The following is a 24,462-nucleotide window of genomic DNA, read 5'->3' as shown; positions in this document are numbered from 1 at the left end:
TTTAAAAAGAGAGGCATAAAGGTTTTTTAAATAAATATATTTAAGGAAAAAAACTGTTAAGAATACATATATACTGAAATGAAGAACATAACTTTCATCCCAAGATACCTGTATTACACTCCTACACAACTCATCTGCCCAGAGAGAGCAGTAAAAACATAAACGCTACCCCAGCAGTTCTGTTCCAACAGCATCTGTTAATTCACTCCATTTATAAAATACATATTGACAAAGACAACTGAACTGGGACCAGGGAGATTTGATTTGGTGTGAGAAAGTCAATTCAATGTGATTTTGTTAAAGGGCTCCTGCAGGCAAATAAAAGAGTTTAAGTAATAAAGTACATAAAGAGATGTTTTATGAGCCAGCCCCGTCTTGTGGCAGCCACACAATGCGTGGCAATGCGAGAGGGCCTTGTGCGGAGCTGATATTGTGAGCCCTGCTAGGTGCTGTAGATCAGGCACAATTAGGGACCACAGTGAGGGGGAGCTAAAATCATGCAAGCGGTGCTGTTCACAGCACTCACTCCATGAGTCACCACCAGAAGGGAAGGAGAGCATAGAAACCGCAGAAAGCCTTGCGATGGCTCTTCTGATTAGCCCTTCCCGACAGTCAACACAGAACTACGGTACTTTGGATACAACAGCAGCTGAAGGATCCACCGAATACAAAATAAGCAGAAGATAGGGCTCATTTTTTGGGAAAGGAGGAGTTCAGCCTTCAGATCTGGATTCTTCGTTATATATTGAGATCCTTAGTTGTACAACTAGAGGCTCAAACTGGCACGCATATGGCGAAAGCACTGCATCACTCATCTCTGTACACCAAGCAGAATTGGCTACTAAACCTTCATTATTTCTGTGTTTTGAAATCGGGCTCCCCTTTGAGACCACAGTTTCTGAAGTCTTTTTGTCAGGCTGAGAAAGCCTAAGGCTGATGGCATGTAATTTGTCTAATAACTCTGGAAAGAAAAGACACATGAAAATACCTGAATAGGCTTTGTAATAATACCTCCAATCGCTGTCACCAGCTAGTCACAGAATGCTTTACAACGAAGGAGGGTTCAGATTGTACCTCTGAGTGATGGAGTAACATCCTATGGCGTGCAAGAGATTAATGGGATACACCAGATGAACAAGTGACTAGTGCTAGGGATTAAGTTTTCTTAATTTTAAATCGCAGCAGGTTTACCCCTATGGAGATTCACAAGTGGGGGACATGGACCACCAAGCACCGTAATCTTCAATTACTAGGTGACTAACCCCACATCTTCAGAGCAAATGGAAAATCCCTGCACTGGGATCCATGGCAGCACAAGGCGGCCAAGTCTAACCTCTGCTCTACCCATTGAAAGGGGACTGGTCCTATTTCCTGACTGGCATAATGAAAGATCATGCACTCCTGAATTTTCTGGTGCCTCCAGCCCCTACAGCTTTTGGACAAAGGCATATTGAAAGCTCACCATTCTGCAGTCTATCAGAATAGGTGAATAAAGGGCAACATCATTTAACAAATTGGCATACACACCTAAAATCTGAGTGTGTCACCGCTGAATGGTTTGTGTCACAAGAGATTTAGAAAGATGAAGACCCTTGAAAACTTATCGCTTACCTGTGAGAGGTCTGTGTGCAGTCCCCTCTTCTTCATCTCCACAACAGACCAAGTCTGTGCTTATGACTTCTCCACCACAGCACTGCTGATTGAAACTGTCATGGAGGGATCCACCACAGCAGATCTGATTGCCCGATGTGGAGTAAGGCATTCCCTGGCAGCAAGAGTCACCAATTCCAACTGAAACTCTGTTTTGCTCTCCATTAGGGCAACATACTTCTCCTGTCAATTTAAGAATGCAATTAAAGATTTTATGCATTTATAGCTCTTGGAATCCCTGAGAGGCTTTCATCTGGTAGCAACAAGTCTGAGTTCACACACGAGTAGCTTCATGTACAAAACGTTCTGTGTGAAAGCATGGAATCACTTGGTACTTTAGAATGCTATAAAAGTATTATATTCATTTATAATAACAATTAAAGAAACATGCATTAATGAATTCAGGGCCAAGGCTCCATGAGATATCAAAATTCAAGCATGACAGAGACAAAATGAGAAAAGCAACAAAAATAATTTCTGTAAATATGATAATTATACAGATGAAAACCTTTAAGTAGAGTCAGCTACATAGTAGAGTTCATTCTTGCTATGATTAACAGAACAGTAAGCCTACTTATTCTCAGCGGAGAATTTCCTTGTCTCCTCAAAAATCATTCCAAACTTTGGAATGTCCTTTTGAAGGAGTAATTCGCATTGCTGAAAGAGTTTTTCAGTGTTGCTCAGGACTTCATCTCCCAAAGAACTTAAAGATTAAACTCACTTTAAAAATTAAATACCACCGTCACAATCAGTGGGCTTAGCTTCTACTTAAGAAAAAACACCAGCTTTTGCAGGAAAAGGCCTTAGGATGAGGCTGCCAATGAGACTGACACTGTAATGGTGGGGTGGGGTGGGCTGGGCTGCGATAAACTGGGTGCTATGAATGAAGTAGATACTGCTATAACGGATACAAAAATTATGGTAAATGGCAATAATTTTTCATTCACTAGTGTTTGCACTTGATCTGATCCAGTGTTCTAAACATTACATTTTTGTATTATATTTCTGTGTTGCAACATTTTCTGTGTCTCTAATGTCATTTGGAAGGAGTAGGGTTTTGTTCTGTTATTGAAGATGTGTAATAGGGGTGATTAAAGTATTAGGATTCCTGATTGTTAATAGAAGAAATGTGTTTTGATTTTTACAACTCATTTTTATCACTGAAAGTAATATTTCAAGTCCTTTTCTTCTGCAAGGTTGGCAATTACAGACAGAGAGCCCTAAAACCAATGCACCTTTTGTCAGAAATAAACATGGGATGCGATTATAACAGGTGAGGGAGAACGCTGTTTTCCTCCGCCCCCCATTCCTTGCCGAAGAGGTGCCTGGGTGGTAGTAGCATTATTTGTGCTGCTCTGCTTTAAGAATCTCTCCTCTCATCTTAGTTCTGGGATGGATGCTTGCACTTCTTTGTGCACTACTGTTTCAGAAACTGAGATTCCTGCCTTGCTAATTTGTAATCTTCATGCCTTCAGCCCACTGTGCTTCAGTACATCTAGAGCTATCAAGCTGGCCAAACAACATCTGGGAAATATGTATGCTTAGAGAGTTTCCTGTATAAATAACTTTATCAAATAAAGTCAATAATAAACAAAAAAAAGATGAGAACAAATTTTTAGAGTATAATAGATATAATCAGTTTAGATACTTCATCATATTTTCCTGCATTCCTCAGAAACTAATTTAGTTGCTACACAGAGAAAATATTAAAACACAGAATGTAGCTTACATCTATTGGAAATAAAACTGTTTTTTTTTTAAAGAACTATTAGACATAAGACACAAAGGATCAGTAACCTTCTCATTAACCTCTCAAAATGGGATCCATTCCAAGCTAGGCTTGAAAATGTTCCCTCTCTGAAAACTACCATGCAGTCTTACCAGTTAATTGTTATCCTTATCAAAGAATGACCCACATTAACATTTAGCTTGAGGTTATTAGCATATTTATAAAAATAAAAAAGAAAAAAGTGACCAACATTGTTCATGTTGCTGCCCTTTAGAGTATGGAAAAAGAGAATGCAGCAAGTGTACTTAGGAAAAAAAATGTTTAAAATCATGTTCAAACACTCACAGTTTCATGCTTGTGGACTGCTGACTGAACAAGAACTACTTTCAGACATAAGACATTCTGTTTCACTATGCTTTTCTTTCTTGATGTAAACAACATTAAGCTAGTTAACATAGACCACTGGATGGGGACAGAGGTCACAGTATAATCTCTCCATTTCGGTGCATTGAGATTAATGAGGCCAGCAAAATACTCTTCTGTGGTTCTTCCATGTGATAGCAGTTTTCTGGTGACATCATGGAAGGCATTCTAATATTGTGATATATGGATTACTTTTCAGAGGATCAGAACTTGGGATGTGCTGAATGTGTTGGCAAAAATTCAAGCATTTCTGAGCCTAGGGAATGCATGCCAGCTCATGAGTAATGGAAGCATTTTAGCTCCTGACCTGACAATTGCCTACAAAGAGATATATGCTCTGAACACTGCCCCCGAAAGGGCTCTCCTCCCCCTTTTCCTCCCTTCTCCCTGTCAAAAACCCACCAACAAACTGGAAAACCAAACTCCGGACAATAGCACAGTTTTGGCAAACTTCCCAAACAGTTCTGAGAATAAGAGTACGATCAGCCTTAAGAAAAGGATTAATTTCCACCAAAGATAATAGATATGGGATGTGTACTTTGAATCTGTAACATTGGTAGAAACAAAGAGTAGACAACGCAGAAACAAGTAAAAGTGATGTAATCCATAATACCAACCCCAACCGCTAACAATTGTTCCACAAAAGAAATGGCTAGGGAAAATCACATGGGGTCAAGTCAAGCAGAGAACTAAACCGCACCACTAAATTGCCTGATGGTGTTCCTATTAAGCAGAACTGCCCTCCCCATTATGCAGCACTTACTGCAATTAAGTATAGTTTGGCATAAATTAGTTCTCTGGGAAATGACCCAATCATCAGGTTTCATCAATTAAGCCTTTCTTGTATAAACAGCGTGTACTGTGTTTAGAAGACAAAGTCAGTGCAATTTTCTTTGCTTATCCCACTGAACACAGGTCTCAAAGACATCTAGAAACCTTGATAAATCCCACATTTATTTCTATGTTTTCATTCTCCTTGGTTTAACAGCTATATCAACTTTGTTGTTTTGTTTCTTTCAAGCACTTGAAAGGAGTTGTCTCTTACCTGCTAATACCCTAGTGTAATAACCACCACAGCACTGATGTTTCGGTTGCACAGCATGTATCTGACCACCACAGCAAACCCCTGGTGAATTAAGAATAAATGGAATGTACTTGTCCTCACAGCATTGGAAGCCAGGTTTATTGTCGTGCAGAATCCCATTACAACATACCTAGAAGTAGTTAAAAAAAATAAAAAATCAGTAAGGCAATATCTGTTAAACAGAACATAATATGTCCTCCAGCAAAACAACGTATATGAAAACATGTACAACACATCCTAGTACAGACACTAATATGACTGCAGTCAAATAAAATGTAACTTTTCTAAAATCCTGTGCCCTCCAGCATTATCAGACTTCAATAAACTGCTGTGTGTCTGACAGAATGTTGCTATTTTGTGGCTTTGAACCATACTGCACCTTAATAAAATAGTCCATTAATAGGAATCATCTTCCTATGCCTTACAGGCTGTTTGAGTCTCTCAACACGGAGTAGATTGCAATATGTAGATATAAGCCATAATTACCTTATCCTTTTCTTTTCTCCCCAATTCTTATTTATTTATTTATTTATTCACTCATTGATGATGAAACATGTCATCTGAAACCCTTACAACTAAAAAACAGTATTTCCCAATATAAGCTTTTGGGTTTTCTTTCACATAAAAATAAGTGGAATTCTCTTCTTATAGCACATGATCACTTATTTATGACCACAGTTCTTCAGACAATGTGATCTCAAGAGAATAGCATTTATATAGGGATTTCTTTTTTCCAAACAAAATTTACATGGAAATGAATTTTGAAAAGGTCTTTTAACTGTGGACTTCTTTCTAGGTGCTGTCGAGAAAATTATACGCTTGAGCAATCAAATAATTATTTGTACATTTACTCCCGTGTCGATGGACTGGCATGCTGCAGACACAGTAAACCATACAGAACAGTTAGTAGAATCGTCCTAAAAATTGTAACCTCAGAACCTACAGTCAGTGCAACTTGTATTAGCCAGAAGGTTGCCTCTTAACAGCTAGACAGCAAATGCAGTTGGCAATACAGCACAGAAGTTAGCGCAGAGCTGCTCCTTTGTTTTCTTTCGACATGGAGCACTTCTGCTCCTTACTTAACCACGTTCTAAATCAGGTTATCTTAGCAGCAAAGAAAGAAAGGGTTCCTCTAGAAGGATCTTTTGTTTACCTAGGTACTTTAGTTACTAGCTAACAAAAAACTTTACGAAATGTATATTACTAGTCTCAGGACATCTAATTTGTATTACATTCATAATGTTAACATAAATATGTACATGCTAGAAAAAAATTATGACTTTTCTTAAGTCATAAACAAATTCTTTCTGACTTCTACGTGAATACATGATGCTTTGTTTTGTTCAGTTTTGAATGGCCTTTACTCAATCACCCTTGGGAGTATTAGGTCAGGTTCTGAAGTTACAATTCACAATGCATAAACAATATGTAACCGAAAATTAACACGAGGCAGGGCAGAAGGCGTTCTTCTTTCCTCACTGTATTTTGAGGTTTTGTAACTTTATATTCTTTGTTCTGTCAAACAGCATTCTGCTGTTCCAGCACGCTTTCTCATTCAGCATGTTTTAGACTACCAATGTAGCTGAATTTTGTCATTTCCTGTTGAGGAATTTAGAGTCTCCGTAGGTCCTATTATATTATTTTGCTGTCCACCTTGTCACTGGTAATATAATCCAATCTTTGAATTTAATTAACCTACTGTTCTTTCTTCCAGATCATTAGTTAAGATGTCAAGACTCTGCTTTACACCTCTTCTCTGCTTCCCATCTTTTGGATATTTTTTTATGACTGGCACACACTCCAGGCTGAGTTTTTCTTCATTTACAATTGGGTCCAAAGCAACTTACAAGATTACCTGGTCTCTCTGTATTTCCAAGTAATTTAAAAGCATTCTTAAAGATATCAAATCAAGTGCTATCATGCTGTCCTCAGAAGATCACATTTAGCAACAACTCTTGACACTTGGAAAGAATAGCCTCTGTCCTGTCCTTTTTACTGCATCCTGAGCTTGAGACACCAGAGGCAGTAAACGCTGAACGCACCTGCATGAAAGGAGGCCAAATACATGTTCCTCACACATTGTTGGTCCCAATTTGTGTGCCCCTTGGGATCGTGTCTCCTGTGTGATCTGTCCAGCCCAATTTCTCCTCTTCTTTTCATGGATTTCATTTGTCATCCCTGTACTCTTTCCTTCTTTTCAGTGATGTACACCACCAAAATTTCACCCAAGCCCAGTCGTTCCATCTTTCAGATAAAGAAACTTGCACATCTTTGGCATTATCCAGGCTCAAGTGCTTGAGCAGCCATTTTACTTTCCATGCGGTGTTTCCAGTTTTAAGAAACGCCCCTTCTCTTGTGAATCCTCAGTAGAAACAGCTGCTCTGCATATTTCACACAGATACTGGGAGGGCCATTTTATTACTAACTTTAAAGCATTCTGGTTGGAGCATTATTTATAAGATTGTATTATTACTGGTGTCTCTCCTTTTCCTCCTTAATTCCCTCAAAAAAATCCCTGGCTGAACACTCAGGTATGTTACAACAGTTTCAGCAGCTACCTTTTCTTGTTAAAAAAGATTTAAGATCTTCAATATTTTTCAGTACCCTATAGGCAGCTTCCAAAAAGGGGCCCAGTCAGCTCTAAAACACATTCAGACTCTCATCTGGCATTACCGATTGATATAGTTGGTGCTATTATTATGTAGCTCCATAACATCCTCTGCAGTCAGCTGTAAATTGTTAAATAACACTTTTTTGGCAGTCCTGTAAAGATAGTTAGTTTCTATTTGCATTGATATTCAGACCAGGGATTCTGCATTATCAATCCATAAAATAAAATGCATTCAAGTAATGCTAAAATTATGTCATTGACAAGGAAGAAAAGCAGATGGATTGAAAGTTATAGTGGCAAAAGGTTATTATTATCTCATCCTCTTAGATCTAAAAGCGACAGTCCCAACTGGATGGTGTTACTATGTACACAAGAGGAGAAGCTTCGTAGCAATCAGATACAGTGATACCAACATTTTAGCCAGGTTGTAGATCTCACCCTCGTAGAGAGGGTTGAATGCTTGACATACGCTTGCTAACCAGGAGATCTTTACTATCTGTGGAGACAATACAAAATGTTCATCCTTAGCTATCATGGGAGCCCTTAAAAACATTGGTAGACTGAGTTATGTACAACTCAAACCTGTGGTTATCCTCCCATCCAAGCACACAGAGGGATTGTGACCCAGGAGCACAGGGACTGGGAAGGGCTGGGCATAAAGAAAGGCTTATAACGACACCTGAGAAAGGCCCAGTCAGCCATGACACTAGCACAGAGTAACTAGCTATCAAATCTGGCAGCAAGATTACACAATATTTTAACAATTTTTTAAAAATACTCCAAACTTAGTGATGCAGCTCTCTTTTAATTAAAATCGTGTCGTCCCTGATCCCTCTGCTTGCTGAAGACTTTGCTGAAGGATATTATCTGGCCTTATGGACACATGCCAGTTGAGCTAGGACTGATTTACTCAAATAAACAGATGTGCTAGGCAGCCATGTTTATCCTTCTTGTCAAACGCTTACTGCCAGAGCCACTTTGTGAAATAGCAATTCACAAAACACTCTAAGGAATTCCTATTAGCTGCAGGAGTTCATTAAAAATTTCTGCCTGTGGAGCGAACACCAGAGTAATGATTGACCCATCATGTTCTCATGTGAGAAGTACTATTTTAAATTAGCAAGGCTCATACTTTTTTACTTAAATTATCTCTGAATCTACATAGACACCCTTTTTTGCTAAGTATACTTACTCACCCATTTCTTTTCTCAAACTGCTGTTCTCTTTTGCTAACTGGTAGAGCCTTAGATCTAAAATCCATGAGCAGAAATTATTGTTATTCTGTTACAAATCACTATATATTATCTTACTAAAATGCATTTAATTTCCTATCTTTCAGGTGTGTTACAACACACACTATACATGAAGTGTTATCTTCTTAAAGGTTCTCTAAGCCTGAAAGAACTTAAAAAGCATTTGCGCAATATTGCTAGCATTAATAGTAAATGTTACATAAATAATGACGGAATATCCTTCACCAATGTCAAAATGTGTTAGTTTGCTCTCCTGAAAATGGCGATTTTGGGGCTAGCTATCAAGCCATCATTTTGCTCCTCCTATCCTTAAAGAGAAGAGTCCTGCTAGTGTTTTTAACAAATGGCACCTGTAATTGTGGTGAGTAAAGGGATAAGCCTGTACCTCCTAGTAATGTCAGAGTTACATTTGGTTAGTTCATTAACACAGATTTATACAGCTTGTTGCTACTGAAAATAAAAAGTGCTGAAGCTGTATTAACACCATCAGTCAGGACCCTTTTAACCACTGATGTTCATACTCCTGAGCCATTGTGTATGGAAATTATTAGCCTTTATGCCACTATTTTAATTACATTTTTACTGTACCTGTCTCATTATTTTCAATGTTCACCTCAGGATGCCAGTAACAACAGAAAGACAGTTCAGTAGCTACACGGCTAACGCAGGAATGCCTTCCCCATCAGTACGTACTGAGATTACGCTCCCTGACGGGTGAAGCTAGTGCACTTTCCCTTGCTAATTGAAGTACAGCTCTGCAGATCTCATGATCTGTGCTCTGTAAGCTGATGTCTGTTTTGAGATTTCAAATATGGATAGAGTTATGCATCACTCCTTACTGAAAACAGCTAGGAAAAGACTGTCAATTTTGGCAGCTTGGAAACACCCAAGCAGCACAGGTTACTGTTAAAGGTACAGAGGACACAGGGACCCTCCTGGCAGCTAACAAAATTCATCATGAGAGTGTATTCTCAGCTTTTCTGCAAAACTACACACAAAAAACCCTTTCTAAATTCTTTCTGCTCTCAAGAATTATAAATCTACCCAAGTCTGATTACAAACACCAAGGTAAGGATACCAGGCACAGCACTATGTTAGCTTTAGTTAAAATAACAAAGATTTCTGACTTTGAAGCAAAAAACTGGATTAACAACTAGAAACAAGAAGTAGGGATCTGATGCAAAGATTATTTAGGGTAGTAGGAATCTTTTTTGGTCTTCATTAGGCTTAATATCAGGCGTACATGAGCCCATGAATGTGCATGTACACATGTCCCTTGTAGTGAAAAGGTCATTTGCTCTTTTAGAGATTCCCAAGACAGCTCTGAGCAGGCTGGTTAATTTACACAGCACAGTGCTATGCAGAGGTACTAACCTGGATCCCAAAGGCAGCGCACACATACTGGTGCAACCCTGCACCCAGGCTATTTATCACTGCCTTTCTGACATAACCACACTACTTAGCTGGATGCAACTCATCCAGTGCTAGATGAAGAGTCTCCTTATCCCTCTCTGCTGTGCAATGAAAACACACCCTTGTATTTCTATTACTGAAAAGCTTTGGTTTCCATGGATGGAGGGAATTATATTTTGGTGATCTCTTATGTAGATAAGAAATGATAACTAACTAGTCCCTCTTTTTCTGCAGCGCCTTACAATTGCAAGTTGACGATGCCAAATTTAATCCATAAATCCAGAAGGAAATATTAATAAACAACCTAAAACATACCTCCAAATTATTTTTGTATAAAAGGCCTAGTTTTCCTTTTATTTTATACTCCTGAATTCAAGGAAATTGTAAGAGGGAAATTAGGCCCATTGTGCCTTGTATACAAGATGCAATGAATCACTTGAGCAAAAGTGGGAACTTCACAACCTATTTGTTTATCGTAACTATCTATATGCAACCTGCCTGCTTTTTCTGACCAGCGTATCATCAAACAAACAAAAAACCTGTTTATTATTGTGGATCTGAACGTTACTTAAGCTGCTCAGCATTTAACTCTCAGTGGCATCTCTTTGCATTTCTCTTTAGAACAAGCGTATGCTGGTCAGTGTTGCTTTTCTTCAACTGTAGAATCTAAAGACCACATATACTAGCATTAAATGCTTCAGCATTATAGCTGGCATAGACTGGCATTGAATTCTATAAAAGTGGGACAGAGGGCTGCCACATAAGGTCTTACGTTCTCCCTGTCCCAGACTCCAGTTTAAGAGGAACACGGATGCGCCAAGACCTCTAACAGATATTTTGGATGGCTGCTGGGTGTACACATAGCAAACCAGGCAAAGCAGCGGGAGGGGGATTTCAATCAATTCACCCACAAAAATTACTCCTACTTCATTTTATGTATGAGTGCTTCAGTTTCCTGTGGACCTTCCAGTCATTTATTATATGACCATTACTTAACCAAACAGCACCCACTCCTAATGACAGCCTCTGAGAATACAGAGAGACCATTATAAGAAAATAATAAAAAATTAATTAGAAAAAAATAGAAAGTCAGGAAGCTATAAAGGGACAGCCTCCAAGCTCAAAGTTACCATAAACACACGAAGGCTAAAAAAAAAAACAAAAACGGAGGAAAAAAACTTCTAAAATCAATATAATACACATTTGACTCATACACATGCCAAGATCTATTAAAAAGTCTACCAGGCCAAAAACTTGAAATAAGTAAATTTACCTTTTAGAACAAAGGATTGCCCATAATTCACTTGCAAGATTTCAGAAATATATATGTTTAGTATAATATTGCTTTCAACAGAACTCAAAAGCTAAAGCTACATTGGCTGGAGTAATTTATATTTTGATTTGAACCCCTCAAATAACTCACTTCCTTAATTACTGTCTTGTCTGACAGGGAATCTTGTGAATACATATTGTTTGCTTTAGTCATGGAAGATGTGATGATGCCTTTGACAAATAGGGACGCTATTTCATTACATTAAATCTTACTCTCAAACTAAGAGTTTTCTACCTCATTTGTCAATAAAAACCATTACAGGCTCCCGCGACGCTATTGATCCTACTCCTAAACAGGAACTCATATGAAGATTAACCTGAAAATAGCCATAATTTAAAAATACATCTGACAAACCACAATGGATCCCATTCAGAGCTGCTCATCATTGTCATGTAACAGCCACCCACTTGTAGATGCATCTAAATAGATTTTCCGTACTGGAGAATCTGGTCATTAAGCATTTAGCCAAGGAAGAAGTCGAGGGCGGAGGCAAAACAGCAAGTCATGTTAATAACCACTGTTGGCCATGTAGGGTTTGAGAAATGATGCCTCACACAGAGAGCAGCTTTATAGTTTTACTAATGTTTTTGAAATTCTGCGTACACCTAGAAAATTTCCTATGGCCGTTAAGCGGTCCAATACAATCACTTGATGCCAAAGGAGTCATATGAACAACTATCATACGCTCCACAGATACCTGAATACTTGAGCAGACAAAAAAATCTCCTCTAGTAGTTTACAGTGTGTGATCTATGGCATACAGCTAAGCAAAACTGATTGTTCCAAGTGGGATACAAAAATACATACAGGGATCTACATACTTATATACCCACCACGTAATTTGTCACAATGGGATTGATCAGTGGATTCAAGGGGTTGGAACTGAGATTCCTCACACTTCCATTACACATGGCTTGTGAGATATACTTTGGATCAGATACAGCCTGATTCCTTGGGATGAACATCTGCACTATGCATGTGGAGCAAAGTTTTCTGACGAGAAGAAACTTCAGCTGCATATTTGTGAAATGAGTTGGTCCACAGACTGGTTGGGAGCCTGAAGTCCCCATCCAGAGCTGGACTGTATTTGAAGGGGTTTTGAAACACAGGTTCTGTCTTAGCTTCCTGTGCAAGGGATTTAATTCACGTGTATTAAAACCACTTCTACCTTGAACCAGCATGTAGTAAATGAAATCAATCTGGAGATTCACTTCAGAACTGTGCTATTGCTCCAAACTGAAGTGTCAAAGCAAGATACATTCATAAATGCTAACGGATTCATTTCTTCTGAAAAGAGAAATAAAGTCAACAATCACAGACTTAAGACAACAGAATCACTTGTTATCAGATGACTCACATGCACTGTTGGAGATTTTTGCACAGCTATCCCTGTACTGAGCTCAAACATCCATATTCGATTTTCAAAGTTTCAAGATGCGTATCACAGCCTTGATTTTAAAATATCAAAAGATGCAGAACCCTCCACTTCTCTTCCTCTGATAACCGAAGAGGTTTGGTTTACAGACTTATTCCTAAAAGTGTAATTTTTCATTACATCGCTAACTTAAGAATATACATATACCTTCAATTCTGGATGATAACACACTTCTCCACAGATATTTTCATGCTTGTTACATTCTAATGATATGCACATTCTATTACTTTTGCTGCTTCTTGGAGTCTTTGATGCGGTACACCTCTGCCACGCTTTACGTAAGAGTTCATATCCCAGGATAATGCCATTTGGCTGTCCTGGTGATGCCCAGTTGATTTGAAGAGATCTACAATAAGCAGAAAAATTAACATCTGTTAAACCATTTAAAGTATTTATGCTTCTGTGGATACTTACATTAAAGGATTAGCACACAGTAGTTCCATTTCATACTAGTTCACATGGAGTGAAATATTTTCAACTGTCCAAAATGTTCCTCTGGATTTCACAGCTGCTTTAATAACCAAAGGGTGTAAAAGTTTGAAAAAAGTGTCAATATATGATAATACTCCGGGAAAATAAATCGCACATGCAATCCAAGTCCTTAAAGGTTGCTATTTAAAAGACATCTCGTTCATACTTCTGGAAACTTACGTGTAATAAACTTTTGAGCATTTTACTCGTTTCATTTCAGTGGTAGGAGAAAGGATTCAGTATGCCTTCCTGGTCCTCTAGCAAAGGTGTACTTGAACTATTTTTGTGGCTGGCGCAACTGTTCCATTCTCAGATAGGAAGCTGGTGGAGGACAGGCAGTCAGGAGGCAAAAGACCAGCCTTTGCCTTCTGAGCTGTAGCCAGTGCAGCTTACTCACCTCATGCTCAGTCACCATTTAGAATAGATTTGTATTCATCTGGTCTTTTCTCTTTCAAAAAAATCATACAAGAAGTATGTTGCTCTGAACTGTATTCTTCATCAAAGAATTAAAAGAAAGTAAGAACTCATCAGAGTATCAGTAAACACTTCTGGGTTTAAATATTTTCATTGACATAAAATCAGAAGTACAAAATGCAAGTGTTTTTCAAAAGTAAGACTCAAGACTTCTGATTTTGAGTGCAAAAGTATAACTGCAGCAGCCCACAAAAGACTGTTGGTGATTTCAGGTTTGATATCAGACCATCATTAGTTTAAGGCAGAAGGTATCTTAAAGGAAAAATTATGTTAAACTGTAGCGTGCCTGTCACTACTAAAAATGTGCAGGTGTTGGCTCTAAAATCTCATTAGTATTACAATTTTAAAAAAAAAATGTCCAATGGGACATTTCAGACAGAAATTTGCTCTGCCTTTTATAATGTACACATTTTACATGGGAATTTCAAATGAAAACGTCATTTTTTTGCATAATCATTCTGGAATGCTGCATAAGACAAATTTCTTTCATGATGACTTTCTTTGGGTGGAGAAGGAGAGCCCAATGCTACATGGAGGACTGACAACATTGCACAGTATACACTTAGACTCTAAATACCTCTTTTTAATCTCCATGTCCCAATTACACAGCCACTGTCAGAATGCCAGTGACATCATAAATTAGCATTAATTTAAAGTGAAAATCTTACGGTGAAACAGCAGCTGCTGAGATAAACTTTGACATCTTAACAGAATAAAAATAACTGAACTATTATTTCACTTCCTTGAGGTATAAACAGAGGAATACACACAGCAATAAGCCTTTGCAGAACAGGAATTAATGTCACCTATGAAGGAATAACTTCACAGGTGACTTGTAGAGTCACCATTATCATTCCAAGGTCTTCATCTGAACCAGATTTAATTCCATATTCTGTACACGGCTATTTTTTATTCACTACATATTCTCCCACATGCACATGAACACACACACACGTCTACATTTAATGACGTTACAGGACCTAACTTAAAAAAAATAAAAGCAGGAAAATATATTGTATAAGCTTCAGAAAAAAAGATAAAAAGAAAAGGAAAAGAAGGGTAGTACTTCAACCTGTATAAATGCCATTGTAACTCTCTCCAGGTCTTTGCACAGTATAGATCACAGGAGCAAAAAAAGCATTTCAAGTCATATTTTTGAATTATTTGCTTTCTTCAAGTTTCAATCAGACCCTTGAGGGTATATTTTCAAAGTATCGTGCCGGTTTTTGCAGTTTTGCAAGGCATATTTCTCTCTAAAATAATTTCAAATTAGGCCTAAGAATTGATGCTATGATCTGAACAGTTTGCCTTTTCTTCAGAGTTCGGCATGTATTTCTTTCCTTTAACAGGCAATTACTTTATTATTATTCAATTTATAGATAGAGATTTGGGGTGGACACAGCCTGGTATTGTATAAAGCTGCAGCTGCACGAAGAAATCACATGGCTTGGGAATTCACTGACCGGTGCCACTGAAAGGGTAAAACTCAGTATGATCTCCCAATAAAACTGCAGCTGTACCCACTCACAAATAAGAAGACTCCTTCACAATTTTATGAACGTTTCAGTTATGTCTACACCTTCTGATGTTTCCCACCCATGACAAATTGCGGCGGTTTCAAAACATCACAGCAGGAACACTGCATGGCTCAGTTGATAGAAATCAGCAGGGTTTCCTTGGGACTGCAGAGGCTTTTTGACACGCCCCCATCTGAAGAAATGCCTCAGACTGAGCTGAGAACCTTCTTGAGCAGGTGCAGATTTAGTGGACATGATGGGTGCTTTAGCTTGCAGCCAGCTGTATCACATATGGCACATTTGATATAGCTGCCGAAACATGGGGACGGAGCCTGCCCGCCCTTTTCCTTCTCCTCGTCCCCAGTTACTCCCTCTCAGGTAAACCGGAGGTGTGTGTATGCTGGTAAGCGCCCACAGCCCAAACTACAGAAGCAGACTTGCAAATTCTGGGCGCAGGTGGATGTACAACACATAGCATGTGGCATTTAGTCCTTGCCTACCCAGAGAAAAAACACTTTGAGCATGTGCAATTTATGACAGTTCAAATGCTGGGTGACTTCTGTCAACGTGGTGAAAATACTGAAGTAGAGACAAGGCAGCCTAACCAGGTTCACAGAAAAGAACTCCTTCAGACTACAAGGTCCACGAGGCACTGCAACACTTCCAGGAGATAAAGAAAAAAATCAAACTGATCCACAAAGGTGTATTTGCTTTTGGTGCAACAGAGCACACTGAAATCCTTTGGCTCAAGCATGTGAAGACAATTCATTCTGACATGTCCAGGTAGAAATATTACTTTTTTTAAATCCATGAAAAATAACAGTATTTCAGAGTTTTGAGCTCACATCAGAAACATTTTAGTAAATCAGACTTTGGAAAGGAAATTCTGTTTTTTGCCTACTTCAAGTATCAGCAGCTTCAAGTGTCCATGAGTCATGAGAAGAACTGATTTTTTTTTTTTTTCTCAACACAGTAGTAAAGGTTTAACCATGGAGATTAAAAATATAATAAGGCCTCACTTTTGAATCTTGAGAATGAATTTTGTGCTAGTCTCATCACATACAAGTGTTAAATTTAAAAAAAATCACATTAAATCTGAGATTCAATGACTTTACTTTCAGGAACCAGAATTAAAAAAAAATCACAGAAAAATCACAAGATTCACTTGACATTCTTAAGGTAGGGAACACTGCTATTATTAATGACCAGGGGATAAAATAATTTCCTCATCACGAGACCACACATACTGAGCAACTGCTTTGGCAATATCGCAAAAGAGTTAACTACCTGCTGTATCGTGGACTGCAGTGCTAACATAAATAGAGAGGCAGTATGACACCGTACAGGGAGTCTGATAAATAGCATTATGCTTCTGTTGTTGCTACAAACTACTTAGATAAATCTTTCTATGCTTTGTTTTTTCCCATTACTGAAGTAGGGAGAGCGGCCAGGTTTCCTGCATGGGAACACTGTCTTAAACATGTTAGGGAAAGTACTATAAAAGTAAGCATACATGAGAAACCTTTGTGTTTTGCCTGTCCTCTGGATATTTCTGGTTAGCTTGTCATAGGTTGGCTGGATGTGACTCCACAACAATCTTCCCCAGCGTCGAATCTTTACTTACATAGTTATGAATCTCGTTATTTTTTTTAACCTCTGCCCATTTTTCCAGTATGGAAAATCAGACTTACTGGTCTTTAGTTCCCCAGTTCCCCACAGAGAAGTCTGCACTACATTGTCTCATCTTCTATTCCTCCTGTACCAAGACCAATTTAAAGGATATTTTACACAGCATAGTAGTTCGACACTTTCATATTTGAGCTTCTTTAGAACTCCTGAGCAAATACCATCATCCCAACAATTTATTGCTATATGTTTTATCCATTTGTTCTAAAATCTCACTAACACATTAATTTGAAATAATTCCTCCACCTCATTCACCCATGAACAGCATCTGATACAGAAGCCTTCCTACGCCCCATGATACTGAACATCAAACCAAGGAATTCACCTAGGTTTTCTCCCATGGCCTTATATTATTTGTGTTTTCTATTATACCCTCACCAGAGTTTCTGGTTCCCCCCAAGGTACATAAAGGGCCCTGTCTTTCTTCATGAAGCTGTGAAGGATTTTCCCTGGTTTATGCCACGTGGTGTTTTCAGAGCCATCAACCTTTTAATTAAGCACTGAATAGAATTGCTGGCAGGGTTCATCTGGGTTGTGCCTCAGTTTTCTGAAAGTAACAAAGCTGCTACTGAGCATTATTAGAAAAAAACCTAAAACATGCTGTATTACAAGGAAAAAGAGAAAGAATAATTTATTTTAAAGGGGAATGAATTATTTTCCAACACACCACAAGAATTTAATCCATTACACAAACATTAGATCAGCATACACATGCATGCAGTACTCCAAGAACTTTCTGAACTGTGTAATAAAATACAATACTTCTCTATAGAGACAAACGCTGAGGTCCTAACTTAAAAAAACAAAGCATATTAGATTTCAATAGGATTTGTTTCTACCTAAATATGGCCAATGCAACTTCTCCACCTCCCCCAAAAGCCCCAAAACACAGACAAGAAACACAACAAACCAGAACCTGACTTAGGACTTCAGGATTGGGTGCCATAATGTTTTCTATTTGAAGTTTGGCATTATAAAATAATCATTCTAGGAGTGCGACCTTTTGTGCCAAGTTTCAGCCTGAAGCTGAGTTATTAACTGTAAGGGGTGGAAAAGTAAGGTATTTATAATGGCTCCGGTGGTATAACCTTCATTAGAACGGTGTGGATGGAGCTGCTATCAGAAAGACTTCTAAGAAGTTGGTGGGTGAAATTATAATTTATGTCATGCAGCAGCTTGAGGCAAATTTTAAAACAATTATTTGTGAATGCTACAAAGACATTATCCTACAGCATTCTCATCAATAATACAGCCCCCCAAACTGACTCAGAAGAGGGAAAAACGCCATGATTCCAATTAAAGACCATAAACTGCACGGTCTGTATTATATCTCAGGTATCCCATGAGTCTATACTCTAGAAATGCCTTTTTTCTCTGTTTGATGACAGATATGTATTAAAACGTCCTTTTGTCTACACAAACTGTTTCTTTGCCCAAGCATTTTCTTTTATGGAGGATAAATAAGCAAAATTCATATTCAGCCCAGCACCTGCTGAAGCTGTCAGCTGTAGTGTTTGTCATATTTCAATCAAAGCTGAAGCCAGCCAGTCATTTTTATACTGCACAATCCCTACATACTCCAGGACCAGAATTAATGAATTAGCTATTGATTAAATTCCACTCTAGCAAATCCACCGTGGCAAATAAATGAACTACCCGGGGCACGTGTAGGCCACGGCCAGACATGTCCGGGCAATCGATCAGTAGTTAGTATTCTTTTGGGATACAGGAACAGCTGATGATAATATGACATGTAGGAAAAGGCAGTGTAGAAAGAGAGTCTTTCTGGCTGAGCAGATTATAAAGTAGGAAGGCATTTTTGATCCTTTTGCATTCATGTGTTATGACATATTTAGTCTATATGTAATAGCAGAAACATGCATAAGTGTTTGCAGTACAGACAATACAGACAGTACAGACAAAGGCATACATAAGTTAAAGCCAAGGGCAAAAAATGAGATCCTGAATTGAGTTCTTATCATCAAACAAGCTTTGACTATATCTATATGTGTGACAGAAAAATAGCAAGCTTAATTTCACCCTTATACAGAGACAAATGCTGAATTCAAGCAAAATGTAGAAAAGATAAACAGCAAACCGAAGTCCTTAAGAGACTGGAGAAGCAAATCCATTCTGTTGGCCATTTCTGAAGGCTCAGATGTTAGATTTTTGTTATTTAAAAAAAAGATATTTTTTTCTTTCTATAAAATAAATATTGCTAATGAGCATACTCCACCAGAGTGTAATAAAATCACATGAAAAATAACATACACACAGAAGGCTGTTTTATTGTTGGTGTAATTCTGAAAAATACGTTAGCAAACTTAGTTTTAGACTGTCTTTGGAATATATCAACTTCCAAAGAATCACTGTATGTGGCTCCTTCTAAGGACTGCAAATCTGATGCTCCCTTTACAACTAAGAAGTTTGCCCATGCCTGTGGATGTAGTGGATAGGCAGATTGCAAACAGCGGTTCAAGGAGACATAGATATATGCATGCCTTTTAAGATAGCTTACTAATTCTTACTGTTGTGATAGGTGACTTTTTTTTTACCCACAATTATTCTAAGCTTCCATTATCAGCATCGCATTGCTCCCTGAGCATTAATCTTCCTCTTCTTAACTGACAGCACAATGTGATAATTTTCATTCCTCTACACTTCTTCTCTTAACTACTTCCACTTATGCTTTTTTTATTACCGCAGCACAGCGATACCCAAATGGGTATGTACAAGCAACCAAGGGTGAGATTTCTTCAGTTGCTCTTTTGGCCCCAAACTCCAAGACTAAAAATAACAACCATGAAAAATGTTTTCAAAGTGTATACTGAATTCTTTCATGCACCTTATTCAATTGAGAGAACACAACCTTACATTCTGGTCCCCATTTCAGACACAAATCGCTCTGATACATGAAAGCCATCTATAGCATAGTACCTCGAGCCAATTATGTGAATAACGGGTGCTGACAGCTGCTTTGGCTCATCTTCCACAGTTGTAATCTGGGTCCCATTGCTTCTCACACAGGCATACACTGTGCAGGCTTCAATCTGATGAAGAAGAACACGAGTTTCACATACTCAGCTGCAGAAATTATTCAGCTCTGCTACTTGTTTAGACTTCTCTCTTCACCCGAGATTTTATTCTTTTCTATTTAACAGATTCCACACAGCCAGGAAAACACCGCAGCTTTGAGATAAGTGTATCTACCAGAGATATACCGCGCTGTATCGCATTTTCCCACACCATTTTCAAAAAGAGGCTATATGCAGCCCTCTGGCACTAATTGCTGTTCTCTATTAAATTATCACCAACAGAGTTGCAGTGAATTTGTTTTTCTGTATGTATATGTAGAATCTGTTACACGGCACTGAAAAAACCATACCCTGATTTGGGGCTTTAGGTAAGTTTTCTACCGCTATCATATATTCTGACATAAAAATAAGGATAATTTTTCCTTAGTATTTTCTATTCCTGCATGTCTATTCTGGAAAATTAAAAGTGGAAAATGCAAATAGGAACCATACACTTTTTTATGAAAAAATGGCACACAAACAAAAACTTATTCCTTCAATTCTTGGGATTAAACACAGAGAGAAAGTGAAATAGCTGGTGAAGGATGGCAACATTGCTTCTGTATTGCCAACAGAGAAGTTACTCCAAATAAAAGAGCACAAAAATTTAAAGATATTGCAGGAAGATTACCAGTGAGATGCACATGCATCCAAGATTATATTGTTTCCAGGACAAGAAGAAAAAGAATAAGAGAAAAAAAAATTAAAACCAGTTTATTTTGGTTTTACCTATCACCTTGATGCAAATATAAGTCCAGTATAAAGACTAGGAAAGCAGAAGAGAAGAATAATTAACATCTCAAGCAACAGAAGGTGGCCTGGGTAAATTAATATAGAGAGTCTATAAGTGAGGCAGTACACTGAATTTGCATTGTTATTGAGAAAAGACAAATGTGTTTCCAAGCAGCATTCAGAAAGTCATATGTGTATTCATGGATGGAGGTTTGCTGTTTCAGAGGGGCTGGAACACAGAAATCTGTTACGGTATGCCTGTCTGTGATGTTTATTTATGGCATGTAGTAACTGGATGCAAATTTTCTGAACAAAGTATACACGGTACTACTAAGTCCTTCTCAGATATATATAATGCAAACCAAACCTGAACAAAATAGACAGGTATAGTTACAAGTAAGTGCCAAACTGCATTTCTTGAATATATTAATACAACTTAAGGAGAGAAAGATTTATTTTTTTTTATTCTGCACACAGTATTTTCCCTTTCATTAGAGATATGAATAGAGAGGCAAAGGTAGAGACAGAGAAAGGGAAAAGCAAAGAAAAAATATTGTACTTATTAACAGCATAGAAACTACTACTGTGATTTCAGAGATCAGCTCTGCTTCCTTCTCAGAAGGGTAAGGACAAAAAAAATGATAAAAGGATGACAAATGCAATATCATTATTTCTCTGTGCTGATATATTATGCATGCCTGATGTTTCTAAAACAATTGCAATTTTCTTTTAATGAGTAGGAGTAGAATCTTTGGCTCTTTGTAATATATGTTGGGGCTTTGCTAATGTTGTATCACGAAGCATTTAGGGGAAAGTAAATGGAGTTTTGATGGTTTGAAAAAAGATAATGGAAATTTGTATTATGAAAAGTGTACACAGAGCTAAAATAGGCTGAAAATAAATTTATGCCTTGTATGTATATGCACACAAACATCAGTGCAAATATATGCCCATGTATGTAAAGAAATTCATGAAACAACATTCCACTTAAAAATACACACATTTTATGCAAAATTAGAGTATATTGCGCAACGCAGAAAAGATATTCTAACCTGTATATCATATACAGTGAACGGAGACAAATCTGCTAAAAGAAAGGACCCCGGCTCGTTCATTCTAGTCTTGTACTGCTTATTATTTACATAGATGGAGTATTCTGTGACAACACCATTTGGGTTTGAAGGCGATGTCCAGATGACACGTACAGCTGTACTGTTGATGATGACAACCTCTGGAGGGAACATGCCCTCAGGCTCTAGAAATAAAGGAAGAAACTGAATAAACTCCAGCTGTCTCTGCAAAAGCACTTGTTTAACCAAATGCAGATTAGTATTTAGGTTTAGCAAAGGGTTCACTGCTTATCTGCCTTCCTCTGATGAAGTTATCACAGTCTGTAGTCTTCTGTAAATTGGCTTATTATACTCTCAGTTAGAAACCATGAGAGCTGACGGTAAAATGCTTTATACCAGCAACATAGTGTCAATCATCAGTAGTATGTGGCCAGTGAGATATGATGATAAATTATTCACCCATCTGCACTGCCAACATACAAACATTATTTTTATGTCTCCCCAATCCTAATCCTTCCAAAAAAATAGAGAAAACCAGAGCATTTTGCTTTTAAAGCAAAACCTGAGACCAAAACACCTTATGTCCGGTGGAACGTGATGTTATCAGCCTCATAGCTGAAGCACTACGAAGCAATATGCAATATTGTCATTATGTAAATGGTTTTGAATGTTGATTACTATAGGTAATGATGAAGTCTAACACTTATTAAAAAAAAAAAAAAAACACAACACCTTCCTTAGCGTTAAATTACATAATTATCTAAGCATGTCAGAAATAACCATGCAAAGACCTATTTTTATCATAAGAACCCATCTTTACCAGTTGAAAAATTGTCCTTGCGATTGATTCTATTTTATAAACAAAAGGTGCTGACCTTTGGCATCAGAAAGGAAATGGAATCCTCACTTAAAGTGCTTTGCTAATGACCTGGAACACTTGCTTCTGAGGTAATGATATTATAATGTTTATAATGAGACTTTATAAAGCAAAAAGATTAGAAAGACCATTCTAAATACATTTCCGATTCACAATTATTTTTATTTTATTCCTCCCCCCGCACTTGCCCACTGGCATAGAAATGACTCATAAAGAATTTTCTTTGAGGCTGAACTTACACCTAGAGTTTCTGGTGACTCACGAAAGGTCCTGTGTATGACTGTCATGTCAAAAGCATGAATCGCTTCACAGAGCAAATCTTTTAAAAAACCCCTTAATTGTTTCTAAATTCCACCATTTATTGATATGAACTCAGTTCCAAACTTAGTGCACAGCTAGGAGTATGCAGGAGAAGATAAGAACAAACTGGGTTAATATCTGCTATTAGAGCTTTTGCTTCTGTCTCAGTGGGACCGTTTATTGATCTACCACATGATGACAACCAGCACTTAAGCATTTTAGCGTTTTAGCCCTTTTTCCTTTTATACCGGAAATTTTATAATGGAAGGATGACTGATCTCAACCCTAACAAAAATCAATCAATTTCATTCTCAGATTTTAAGCCAAGCCGCATTCACTGCTAACCAACCTCCATCTGAGGTAGTCACGTGCACAACTTCGCTGTTGATGCTGTGGACTCCATTAAAAACTTGAAAAAATATCTGATACTCTGTGTTGGGCTGCAAATCGCCTATGACAATAGAGTTTACATCAGCCTGGATCCTCAGAGATCTTCTATCATCAGTAGAATTCAAGAAGAGGGTGTAATACGCAACATCTCCTTGCAAATCTTGCAGTGCTACGAAAAGAAAGGAAAAACATTGGGAGATCAAGTGGGAAACATTCACTCAGCAAGTTTCTTATCAACAACAATTATTGTGAAGACAAAAGCAAATTTTGTTCACACCCCGTTATTTAAAATGAAACAAAGATTCCATCAAGTGCCTTCAATTTCACCCTTATAAGCAGAGATGCAGACTGCTCTTCCAAACTTGTCAAAATAATTAACAGTTCTCCTATCTAATACTGGAGAAGGATTTCTTTCTCTAGACATCCCCATGATGACAATGGAATCTGCGAAGTAAACAAATTAATGGGTGACACCCGCTGCTAGCAGTAGTGCATGGACCTTGCAGCTTGCCACTGCGAAAGGATGGCTTTCACCCAGACAGGAGGAAGACGCAAAGCAGCAAATCAGATTGCTCTATGGCACTAGTTGAAGATGGATACCTCAAAGATTTTTTTCCTTATTGCTCCTTCCCTTCAAAAAACACATCCCTACCCCATCCCCATTCCTGTGTTAGTCCCCTAGCCATGAATAAGGGGCAAGTGCCTATATCTTAAATTATAGTTACATCCAACTTTACACAGGTGACCTTTTGGCCATAGTGAAAATTAAAATCTACGGGTTTTTATTTTAGAGCAAGTGTGATAGCATCATACACATATAAAGCTGTAATACGCTCAGAAGCATTATATTTACAGGGGAAAAAATCAGCTCCTCACATTTCTTCCTAAAATATGTTTTACCCAGCACTAGCTTCCCCAGTGAAAGGAAGCAAAAAAACCA

General features: G+C 38.0%; 1 protein-coding gene across 4 annotated transcripts in view; it reads right to left on the bottom strand.

Moving 5' to 3' along the window:
• Positions 1 to 24,462, bottom strand: part of USH2A (usherin) — a 394,302-nt gene that overhangs the window by 87,221 nt on the left and 282,619 nt on the right. For all 4 annotated transcript variants that reach the window (XM_074579436.1, XM_074579435.1, XM_074579437.1 and 1 more), the window contains 6 exons: positions 23,482 to 23,691; positions 21,938 to 22,140; positions 20,017 to 20,129; positions 13,079 to 13,277; positions 4,848 to 5,016; positions 1,612 to 1,833 (listed from right to left, as the gene is read on the bottom strand). In XM_074579436.1, the coding sequence (XP_074435537.1) occupies positions 1,612 to 1,833; positions 4,848 to 5,016; positions 13,079 to 13,277; positions 20,017 to 20,129; positions 21,938 to 22,140; positions 23,482 to 23,691 (1,116 nt within the window). The remainder of the gene's footprint in view (positions 1 to 1,611; positions 1,834 to 4,847; positions 5,017 to 13,078; positions 13,278 to 20,016; positions 20,130 to 21,937; positions 22,141 to 23,481; positions 23,692 to 24,462) is intronic.

The sequence above is a fragment of the Larus michahellis genome, chromosome 3, assembly GCF_964199755.1.
Source record: "Larus michahellis chromosome 3, bLarMic1.1, whole genome shotgun sequence".
In the NCBI taxonomy this organism is placed as follows: domain Eukaryota; kingdom Metazoa; phylum Chordata; class Aves; order Charadriiformes; family Laridae; genus Larus; species Larus michahellis.
This window is presented reverse-complemented; position numbering and strand designations above follow the sequence as displayed.